Raw genomic sequence first — 12,486 nt, 5'->3', positions numbered from 1 at the left:
CATGGAACGCACACAGCGCCGTCCTCTACGTATCTTTGATCTTATAAATTGATACACCGATGGTTTATAGCAAATCTGAGGTCTGAGGGTGATCACGCAAATAGTGTTAATCTTTTGACTATTATGGTAAACTAGATATACTTTAATATGTCTGCACTATAAACGATTTTGGACACTGACCAGAGTAGGGACTTTTTTTATCAACACATGTTATTACTTGCGGTACACCCTAATGCTGGTAGCTTTCTCTGTCCTAGGCATATTACTGCATATTGGGTCAACCTACCCTTGAACAATGCGGTTCCAAGTGCCCTCTCCCTATCCTGTCACCGGGATTAGGCTAGCAACCATGCGATGCGCTAAACTGGATGTGACGCATGCGTTCCACCTACCCGGAAGTGAGCACGGCGCGGCGTGCGTTTCGCACACAAAAAGAACCTTTACCGGCGGTGGCAACACGCGCACCGCAGCGTTATTTAAATCCAGCTTTTCCACCCCTAATTCTCTGCATCGTCAAGCACTCATTAGGCGATAAGTTGCACAGGAACATTCCACATGTAAGTACCATCTTCTCCATATATATCAACGATCTTCCTGTCAGTATATCATCTGGTGGGTTGACACCTTTATTTTTTAGGTAGCATCTTCCACTTCCACTGGGAACTACATGTGATGTATCCATTTATTTTGGTACTTTGATATGTGTGTAACCAGCCTCAATATAAGTATCAGCATACATCTGGTTTATTCATACATTCTTTTTGGGCCTTATCTAACCTATACCTCCCCCTGATGAACCAATCCGGGGGAAATGATGTCAATACAAGGTCTAACCATTTAGGGTCTCCCAGGGTTTATGAGGACAGGTACAAGGACGGGGAGACCCCACCACTAGGGGCCATCTCCGGGCTGAGGGTAGACCAGGGTTTCTACAGGGAAGGTTCTCCCCCCAAGCCCCCCTCCTTTATTTACACCACCCCTCAATACCCTGGGTACCGTTATGCTGTATATATCTTGAGATATCGATTATTACCTGTGACTATGTACCTACTTTACCATTAGGGTTTCCTAACCATTGGGAACCTTTATCTGAGGGTCTAATTTTAAATGAATAGAAATAAACTTGTGATTTTTAAGGGTCCTTTTTTCTCTTGTGTTTTTTGCTATGATGACTGTATTTAGTTAGGACACCTCTATTATTTTTGATATCCTACTTTTTGTTTATTTAAACTAGATATGCTGCTCAGTAGTTATGAACACTTTGCACCAGTTTACATGAATGTGATCAGCGTCTTATTCCACAATATACAATAATACAACTTGTAAATCAGCAGCACAAGCGTTCGGTGGCATGCCAGCAGAAGATAAAGGAGCTACGACCCCACCAGTACGTCTTTAGAATGGCCTTGTGCACAACAGCTGTTTTACACATTGTAGCCCTTTATAGTGGTAATATACAGAATATATAGAAGGGTTTACAGCATGACTCATGCGGGCCTTGTAGTTCTAATTAGCGGCCAAGAAAATGCCACTGATATTGTACGTATTTCCAATGCTTCATCACAGTACAAACAGCATACTCAACCGCGGCATGAAGTGAGGTTACCCTCATTAGAATCCAAAGTGCATGCTACATTTTCTCCAGACCTGGCGCTATACAGGAGAACACGGCCAGAGGTGAGAGCAGCTGGTTCACTTCCAGCACCTACAAGTTACGACAGGTAAATTCCTTCCCTGTTAGTCAAATCCTCTGCATTTTTTAAAAAGCAATGAAACAGCATTGCCGACATGAACCAAAGACTAGAATGTAAACATGATGGGGGAGATAAGAAATGTATTTTTCCATTTTCTGAATAATATAAATCCTTGATGGCTGGTTTATTCTAAAATGTTTAAAGGCTTTAGACATGTGAAAGTTATTTTTTGGTTCACATTTTCTCCAAAATACTGCTGCATACAGCAGTATTTTATCTGGTAGAATGCTATCATTCATGCCGGAAGTCCGACATACCCCATTATAGTCAGTGGTATCGGTCAGATGCATGATCCAGAGTTTTTGGTATTCTGTTCCTATGCTGAAACAGAATCCTGGAATTGCAGAGCATATGTGAACTTAGCCTTAAATGCATGTATTTTCGGATGAAATTAATTTTTCAAAATTTTTTAAATGATCCATCATTTGGCTTCTGCAGCTTGTATGTATCACACTGCATACCAAACTACAGAATGCTGAAATCCATCAGAGAGCTTGTCTGACGGCTCGGTCTCCAGTCCTTCCCTGACTTCTCCCGAACAACCTTCTAAGCTGATTTATGATCAGACAAACAGATAATGGTATCACCCAATTGTCAATTTCCAGGTGGCACAATAGAAGAATGGTGGAATGAAAATATGCTATGGGATTGTCTGTAGACAGTTCAGGAATCAGACCAGTTCACAGGTCCTTTTTATAGGGAAACTCTAGTATAACAATCTCATATCATTTTCAGTAGGTCAATTTTATAAGCAATGGTCAAGACTTGCTCAAGACACTGCTAGCAACAAAGAATATGGCTCTTGTGAAAATAGACATCGCTAACTAAGACATGTATGTATACCCAGCATCCACATTTTCAGTCCTGGCTGTCATGGAGCTATAGTCCTGGATTTTAAATTTCTTTGTGTTTTTTTTTAACTGCTGGTGTATTTTTTTTCAAGGTATTCATCAGGACTTTAACTTGGATGACTTATCCTTAGCATAGGCTATCAATATATCAGTGGAAAGTCTGACCTCTACAGCCCCCCCCCCCCAACACCATTAGCATAAAAGGGGCTCATCCAAAGCCCATGTCCAGTTTACTGTTTACACAGAGGCTCATCCACAAGCATCAACAGAGAGGCCTATGGGAAAATACCTGAAAAATCACCATACCTAGCGCATGCTGCATTTAAAAAAAAAAAAAACACCAAAAGCATTGCTTGCTGTGCTTTTTATATTTCAGTACTGGCTTTCAACAAACATCAACATAAAAAAAAAAGTCAAAAACATCAGAAAAATGAAGCACAAAAACGTTCCAAAAAGGGCTGTGTGCACAAACCACCCCTAAAGGAATTCAGCACTCCGGTCATACAGGAGTAGTACTGCACATGAAAAGTCCAGATTGCTATTTTTCTTTTCAAATGTGAACTGAGATACAAAGTCAGGACTGCTGTACTAACATAATGGCGAGGACTCCTGTGTGCATGCACGGCGGTCCTGACAATGGACTTATCTGCAGCACTACTGATGCATTACTGCAGATAATAGTCCAAGATCGTGATGAGGGATTCATTTGCTTTAACGTGGTTGGGTCAATATTTAAACTCAGCTCAAGAGAATGAATGAAGCGGCAGCATACATAACGACCCCTATGGGGGAGGGGGTAAAAGATCGATCAGGCACTTATCGCCCATCCGGTGGGATGTTTAAATCTTGGCACAACCCCTTTAACCAGGAAGAACAGGATCAATGAAGTTATACGTTCCTTAAAAGGGGGGAGGAAGCTGCTACGGAAATAATTATGGGAGGACACAGAAAAAATGATACATTTAAATAATAGAAGTTAGTGAAAGTTAGTGAAATTAAAGTTTTTTTCCAGGACTTCGTTATTAACGTGCAATCCTTAGGATAAGTCATCCATATCAGATCAATGGAGGGTCTATTTCTGTCAAACTAAATCTGTTAGACTTATTGTTGATATGGGGTTTGGGCCCCAAGAAGATTTCCTCTGGTAGGCACGCCCTAATCCTGCGTCACATTCAGTTACTACCCTTGTTCCTAGGCTACTTTCACACCAGCTTTTTTGCTGGATCCGTCATGGATCAGTAAAAACGCTTCTGTCATGTTAACACAACCGTCTGCATCCATTATGAACTGAACCAGTTGTATTATGCCTTCTATAGCCATGATGGATCCGTCACGAACACCATTAAAAGTCAGTTCTATTGTGTCCGAGACAACAGATCCATCTCCATTAACTTCCATTGTGGGTCATGATGGATCCGCCTTGCTCCGCATCCTGGGACGCACTCAAAAACTATGCTTGCTGCACTTTTGTGCGCGTCATGGGAACGCAATGAAATGGAATGCATTATGGTTCACTCCGTTCCCATCAGTTCAGTTTTGTCCCCATCGACAATGAACGGGGGAAAAAACTCAAGTGTTTTCCTCCGCTACTGAGACCCTATGACAGATCTCAATAGCGGAAAGGGAAAACGCAGATGTGAAAGTAGCCTTAGACTCGTTGCTTTGATCCATCTGTTTCTCCACCTGCTACTGACATTATGAGCCGAGCTAACCAACTATGGGCAGAAATATGTGCTGAATCACAGTGGACGTTGAGTGAATCAGACAAGCAATGTGAACACTATAAAAATAAATGAATAGAAACCTTGCAACAACCAGCCTCATAGCTGTGCACCTGCTGGCATTGAGGTATTGCTGATGCGTGTACCATAGGGTGTGCATGGTTCCATTCAAATGACTGAATACCACTAAAAGACACATAGCTATATACAGTACACCATGAAGGACACAAATCAATAGACTTGCTACAATATCCATCTATGCATCGTATTTCTAGTTATCATCCGGTGCTGACAGAAATGGAGCACTTTTCCAGCATCATATTTGCTTTTTGTGGCACCTTCCTATGGTAGACCAACAGTGTCACAACACTTCCAACCAAATCTATTGTGTCTATCATTCTGTCTCCATTACCAGTGAGGCTGTACGGCTTGTGCACCGATATACTGACATTGAGAAGCATCTACTGTACTTTCATAGCACACGTCTGCTACACCGAACCCAGGCAGGGCCTGGATATGAGGGAAATGTGTTTAGGACGTCTAGTGAGAGTACTGTAAATGTTAGCTGGGACGAAGAAGAGCACAGTGGTTTATTACAGGAGCGCTGACTCATTGAAGAAAAATGAATGAAGAAAACCTAGACAGGATACATAGAGAATGAACCAACAATATGAAGGATTTAGGAAATAAAAAGAGCAAATAAGACCCGTCCTATTGCATTAAGTATATGTACAGTAAGTGATGCTGGTCGGGGCTGGAAACACGTGTATTAAGGGGGTCACTACCGCATGGACAGCACACAGGACATACATCATTGCTAAACATCCTCTACATATTATTCTTCTGCTGTATGTAGTAGGCTGTATCAGGTAAGGCACTTAACCCTCTCATTGGCCCCCTCAATTCGACATTCATTGCCCATACAGTTGCCCCAACAGGCAGAAAATAGACGGGTGCACAGGTAACCGCTACAGTTCTTCTAGGTATCTGTGCACGAGTAGTTTCTTAGTAAATAGCATTCTGCCCAAATGACCAGAAAGGTCCATCTAGTTATAATCGCTCTGACTGTGTGCTGTAAAACATAGCAGAAATCATACATATCTAGTGACATCTGTGACAGTACTCACCTACTCTGAAGTTACTGGAAGTCAGTGTGTCAGCAGCGTGGCCGTTTTCACTAATAAGCGTAGTTGTATTTCCCTTCTCGCAGTTGTTGTGACAGCGGCCCTTGGTACAGGTCACTTTGCAAATGCTGGGTGTGAAGACCACCTTGATGCGCCCTGTTTGGTTTCCCACTGCCAGTGGAGGCACAGAGAAAAGGAAAAATAGACAGATCAGCTTGGTATCCATTGATTTCCTCTCCAAGTATGGGGGGGAAAAAAAAGTATTAAAAAGACCAATATGAGGGAGAAGTAAGGCAGCTCGTCAGGGGTCTCCGCTCAGCATCCAGTGATGTCTCTGAAATAGGAGTGGGGAGATTAACAGACAGAACTCCGGGATCGACTCCAAGACCACATTTACAGTCAAGTCACCAGAGTGGGATTAGTAATCACAATGCTGCACTTTATTCACAGGGAGAGAGAAAGTGCAAAAAAAAATAAAAAAATTAAAAGTGGAGCATGCTGCATGACAGCTTAAACAGCCAGCTCTGACAAGCAGATGTAATGCAAAGAGGATGGCTGAACACCTAGGGGAGAACAGAGCCCTGTGTCTTCCTGCATACTCCAGCTGTTTCTGCCGTTATTAAGTCACTCTCCTTCCCTCTCTCTCACTGGAGCCCGTCCCCTGGAAATGTTTTAGGCATGCGGCGTGTCTGAGAACATCTGTCTCAAATCTCCTGGCACCCTAGACGGGAGTGATCAAATCTTGCTTGTGACGCAGCTGACTGGGTCCAATTTTTTTTTCTCACTACCTCTTGGCAAAAGTTCCTCTTTCGGATTTAGGAATTATATGGCTGTAATTCATTATACCTATTCGGGGCAGAACCAAACGACAACCGCTAATAGCTTATTAGACCTTTCCTGATTTATTTTTCTTGTCATTCTGACTTCATCTTAAGAACATTCACATCAAAGTTGAAACGGTGATTGCTACAAAAAAGAGATCACTGTGTGTGGAGGGATGGAAAGTGCTCTACCTGGTTTATATATTGATGTAAATGAAGTCTAACGTTTCCCCAAATGGACTTTCCATAATTAAAGGGGAACTTTCAGTGCCGTCATTTCTGACAAGCTGACACCAGCATTCTCCTGAAGAAAGGACCACAGCACTCAAGCGCCCGAACGTCTTTGGCGTTAGAAAGAAACTACCACAGCTCATTCATTTGCAGGAACGGTGTTGATGATAGCTCTTGGGTCTAATCTGACAATATGTCCCCTTTAGCCCACTAAGGACCTATCCAATTTTTACCTCAAATGGATTGTCTGTATTGAGACACTGGGGATCATTTACTAAGGCTATTTTCCTGCAAGATGTTCCGGCGGGAGAACAGCCTGCCGGATCCGTGCTACCGCAAGTCCATCAAGCCGCCGGACCACTCACTGCCCCCATTCACTATAATGGGGGCAGGCCGGAGGTCAAGCCGCAGCACGGCAAATATGCCTAGAGGCGGCCGGACAAAAACCGCAGTGTGCTGTAGTTCTAGAGTGTGAACTGCTGCAGCATTTTATCTGGCTAACAGAAAGCGGTCCCAAGTGGAAGATAGCCTTCTAGCCGGTCAGGTTTTCAGGATTTCCTTAGTATTGAGCAGTTGATAAAATTAGTGTCAATGCATCATGATTTACCTCAGGTATTCATTCTGTGGCATTGGGGGGTGCGGCAGGTGCAGGTGACACCAGTCTGATGGCGGTGGCGGCAGGGCACAGGGAGATGAGCGCTTCCATTGTGGAAGCACTAATCTCCATAGTCATCTGTATCGCCGTCCTCAGAACAGTGATACAGATGGATGCTGCGGCGGGGCAGGGGAGGGAGAGGAGTGTCCCTTCCCTGTTCCTCTGATAGGCTGCCGGTGAAGGCGGCGCAATGACGCCATCGCGCCACCTGAGCTGTACAGCGCGGGACACAGGCTGGAAGATGCCTACATCGCATCGCTGACATGGAGGTAAGTATAAGTGTTTTTTTTTTTTTTTATATACAATACTTTTACTGGCACATGGGGGTGGGGGCTCTTGTTACTGGCACATGATGGGGGAGCTCTTGTTACTGGCACATGATGGGGGCTCTTGTTACTGGCACATGATGGGGGGCTGAGGCTCTTATTACTGGCACATTATGGGGGGTAGCTCTTGTTACTGGCACATGCTTGGGGGGCTCTTGTTACTGGCACATGATGGGGGGCTGAAGCTCTTATTACTGGCACATGATGGGGGGTAGCTCTTGTTACTGGCACATGTTTGGGGGGACTCTTGTTACTGGCACATGATGGGGGGGCTGAGGCTCTTATTACTGCCACATGATGGGGGGTGTGCTCTTATTACTGGCACATGATGGGGGGTGCTCTTGTTACTGGCACATGATGGGGGGTGCTCTTGTTACAGGCACATGATGGGGGGTGCTCTTGTTACTGGCACATGATGGGGGGTGCTCTTGTTACTGGCAATTGATTGGGGGGCATCTACAGGGGCACATTTTACTGGCACATTATAGGGGGGAATCTATGGGGGCATTTATTACTGGCACATTATTGGGGGCACTTATTACTGGCACATTATTGGTGGGCACTTATTACAGGCACATTAGTGGTGGGCACTATAGGGGCATCTACTGAGGCCACAAAGAAGGGGTATTTTATATGGGGGGCTTTGAACAGTAGGATTTTATACTGGGACACATTATGGTGGGTACTATGGGGAAGGGGGGAGAGGAGTACTATGTGGTCATCTACGGGGGGCACTAAGAAGGGGTATTTTATACTTGCAAATTATGGGGACACTGAGGGCATCTACTGGGGCAATATATAGGGGGCATTTTATACTGGTACATTATGGGGGGTACTAGAAGGAAGGAGGGAGAGGAGCACTATGGGGGCATTTACTGGGGCCACTATTTAGGGGTATTTTATACTGGCACATTATGGGGGCACTATGGGGACATTAGCTCAACTGGGGGCATTACAAGGGGGTATTTTTTGCACTGTCACATTATAAGGAGAATTATTTCTACTGGGGGGGGGCATTATGGTGGGCTTTATTACTCCCCCATGGTATGAGCCCCCTAGTAGCATCACCAGCCTCTCCCTGCACTGCGACCCCACTACTCCTTCTCCAAATCCTTATTATTTAATCATTCTCATTAGGATAAAACACAACATCAGCTCCACCGAATCCCCCAGCCAAAGTGTTGAAGTGGTGTCTGGGCACCCCAAGGGCCAGGCCAAGTAATTGTAAGTTTTCATGTGAAATATATTTATGTTATACACATATAGCATACACTGTGCCACACAATATACAGTATACCTCTACACTGTGTAGTCTGTTCTGTAAGCACCATTGTTTTGTGGCGTTGGACAGAAAATAATCTGGAAGTGCCCCTCCCGAGACCAGGCTCTGGATCTGCCACTGCCCGGTAAGCGATCTGACTGCTGGCATCCCCCCCCCGTTGGTGATCTGTCTGCTAGCACCCCCAAACCCCCCCCCCATCGGCGGTGATCTGTCTGCTTAGCCCCCCTTAGCCCCGGTCGGCAGGCTCAGTGAAGGACGTGAAGGGACGTCAGCAGTGCTGCGGTGGCAGGGCGGAGCTTGATGGACGTCCCCTGTGACTCGTCCGCACAGGTCAGAACACGATGACCACACGAAGAAGCAGTCACCAGAAGAAACAGCATTTGGTGTCTCAGTCAGCCAGCCAGCAAAAGTAGGGTGCACCTGACCTAGGTGAGCTGCTGCCAGCAAGGGGGAAAGGGGGTGCTGGGCCTCTAAGCTTTGGGGGGGGGGGTCTGCTGAGCTAACGGATGCCCCCCTATGGCAGTAGTACGACATAGCCATATATGGCAAAAAAAATATTGCTTTGGGGGGGCGGGGGCTGACACCATTTTACCATTTTCTACCGCATTTTCACAATTTTCACCAGTCCTAGAAACATCACTGTTCGGTGTGATATTTTTCAAATCATGACCGACAAGTGGGCCCTGAGGACTAGAGTTGGGGAACACTGGTCTATGGGACTGATGAAGACAGCCGAAGACAGTACTTGGCAGTTTTTTTATCATTCCCATAAACAATGAGTGGAGCAGCAGTGCAAATGCTTAGGCTACTTTCACACTTGCGTTCAGAGTTCCGCTTGTGAGTTCCGTTTGAAGGCTCTCACAAGCGGCCCCGAACGGATCCGTACAGCCCCAATGCATTCTGAGTGGATGCGGATCCGCTCAGAATGCATCAGTATGGCACCGTTTGGCCTCCGTTCCGCTCAGCAGGCGGACACCCGAAAGCAGCTTGCAGCGTTCGGGTGTCCGCCTGGCCGTGCGGAGCCAAACGGATACGTCCAGACTATTTTTTTTCTGAAATATAATGCAGACGGATCCATTCTGAACGGATACCATCGTTGGCATTATAGGAGCGGATCCGTCTGTGCAGACACCAGGCGGATCCGCTCCGAACGCAAGTGTGAAAGTAGCCGGCTAAAACCCTATTCAAACGCCTCCTCACTGAGGACATTTATCAGTATTACATAGTGTATATATAATAGAGGTGATGGGGAGAGCAGTGTGAACATACCTTGGATGAAAAATCAAAGTCCTCTTTAATAATGCATACAAAAAAATATTTAATATGTCTGTGATACACCATTTGTCACAGTGGCTCATGCTATATGATAGATCTGGCTTATCTTAGAAACTTTGTCTAACTATACCACTTCTTGGCCGACTTACTTTAGATCAATTTTTAGCAACTAAATCACATTGTAAGCCACACATCCCCCTGTTAAGCCACTTGCCCCTTTCTTTATGCCACACCCCACTGTCCATTTAGGTGGAAAAACTGTCAAAAGCACATAATAAGTGTCATACAAGCCAAGTATGTCAGTTTTTTTAGTTTTTTTTTTTACACATATTACGCAGATGGAATTGTGAGTTAGCTTAGTAAATGTACTCCAGGGACTCCACAGGCTGGTCAAACAAGCACAACACTGTCATCAGTTGCAGTCCTCTATATTTAAAGGGGCTGTCCCATTAAGACAACTTATCCCCTATTCACAGAGGTCCAACAGCTGGGGTCTCCACCTATCATGGGATTGGGGGTCTATGTTTCCCAGTTTGAATGGAGCTGTGGCCGTTCACGCTACCGCTCATTTCAGCTCTATGCGACTACTGAAGATAACCGAGCACAAGTGCTCGACTCTCCAGCAGTTCCAGAGAGTTGAATGGAGTGGTTATATTCCAATGGGGAGCGCAGGCTCCTTGTGAGGTCTCCAACAGTCAGATCCCTGCCAATTAGATACTTAACCCCTACCCTGTTGTCTTAACGGGACCCCTTTAAGCCTGGGGTGAACATACTGGACACAGTAAATGTGACCACGTCATCATGTCATGCTTAATACTATCATGGTTACGTCACATATGGCCTTGAACAAAGGTTTATGACATGTTTGAGGTGTACATGGTTCTCGCTTACGAATCACACAAAAAAAAGGATACAAATTTAGATTTTCCTATTTAGCCCTACCTTCGTACCATAAGCTTTTTGTACTAACACTGTCACTTCAGGTTTGACAGATGGGAGCTGTATGTATTGTACACACTGCATATAAGCACAATTGTGAATTATTCAGTTTGGGCTACACGCAGATATTTGTTATACATTTTTTCCTGATATTTTGTAGTCACATGGAAATCTCATGAAACCAGCATTTTATGCCAATGTAGTCCTATAGATTGCAGATGTCACGCTTAAAAAGAAATAGGCTTAAAGATCTATGGTGAGATGACTGAACAATTATATTGTCTTACTGGTGTAGGTCAGGGATGGGCAAACCCTGCATTCCAGATATTGCTGACCTGTATCTGACACGATGTCCAGCCAGCCCATCCCTGTTATAATAGTACATATCCTTCTCAGCAAGACGTTTCCTAGACTGAGAGCTCTTCAGGAGTAGTCTGGCACAGTGCCTCACCTTGAGGGGGAGAATGCTAAATATGAAACTAAATGAATGACTATTGGTGATACCTTTTCCATCCGTGGAAAGAAGGAGCTCAGCCTTTTCTACACAAGCATTGCCTGATCTTACCACAGGTTAAGGAGCACAAAAGTGGGTGGGAGGAAGTGATGAGATGTTTAGGAAAGGAAAAAGTGACTTGACATTTACTCATTTCCTCCCTTGAGTGCCAAACAGTTAGGGAATCCAAAACCAAATATTTTGTGGGTGACCACTGGAGTGGATATCCTGTGTAGAGAATCTCACTCCGCACAGAACAAGGAACCTTACACATGCAACTGGAATACATATGCATGGATACAATAAAATAAAATCATGGCAAACTACACCACCTGCTGTATTATGGAGGCATTCCCCTGGAGAAGCATTTCTTCTAGGCGAGAATATAATGACTCATGGGGGGTCCCTGGATGAGGGAAGTCAGATCACATAACCACCCCCTTTAGCAGTCAGTATCCTTGAACTAGAACTTTCATTGAAGTAACTGGTGGCCACAAGTACACTTCTGGTCTGGAAATTGCAATGTGGTAGGTCCAAAACTGATACTTTGGGCTGTGACCCAGCCAGCCCATTAGGACCTGCAATCTCCCAATATTTGTCTAACAAAGGACTGAGAATAGTGGTCCTAGTAATGTGTACCATGGGATGCACTGTGGGTTGAGCAAGCAGACTGTCCTTTAGCTAATGGCAAACGCCTATTAAAGGGATTTTGTCACCAGGTTTCACCCCTGTCAGCTAAACATATGCTGATGTTCAGGGCCTCATCAGGATTCCTAATGTGCGCTTCTAAATGTGATCCATAGCCTTATTTTGCTAAAAAACTGGTTTTACTAACCTGCCAAGGGGATGTCAAGGGATTCAAGGTGCCGTTCGTGCCCAGCGCCGCCTTTCCAGACTTCTGCACCGCCTCCTAATCCTCTGTGCCGCCTCTCGCTCTCCCTCCCTCCCCCCTCCTCCTGCTGTAAGATCTTGCGTGTGCGCACAGGGCTCTGAGAGGCTGGCGCCAGAGTGCAG

General features: G+C 45.0%; 1 protein-coding gene across 2 annotated transcripts in view; it reads right to left on the bottom strand.

The window, feature by feature from the left end:
- LTBP1 (latent transforming growth factor beta binding protein 1) overlaps positions 1 to 12,486 on the bottom strand; it is a 365,237-nt gene that overhangs the window by 166,164 nt on the left and 186,587 nt on the right. Inside the window, exon 5 of one of the 2 annotated variants that reach the window (XM_044292462.1) lies at positions 5,454 to 5,621. The exons of the other annotated variant lie outside the window; for it this stretch is intronic. Within the exon in view, the coding sequence (XP_044148397.1) occupies positions 5,454 to 5,621 (168 nt within the window). The remainder of the gene's footprint in view (positions 1 to 5,453; positions 5,622 to 12,486) is intronic. 2 annotated transcript variants of the gene reach the window in all.

The sequence above is a fragment of the Bufo gargarizans genome, chromosome 4 (genome assembly GCF_014858855.1).
Source record: "Bufo gargarizans isolate SCDJY-AF-19 chromosome 4, ASM1485885v1, whole genome shotgun sequence".
Classification (NCBI taxonomy): domain Eukaryota; kingdom Metazoa; phylum Chordata; class Amphibia; order Anura; family Bufonidae; genus Bufo; species Bufo gargarizans.
The sequence above is the reverse complement of the archived record's forward strand: the minus strand, read 5'-3'. Positions and strand labels throughout refer to the sequence as shown.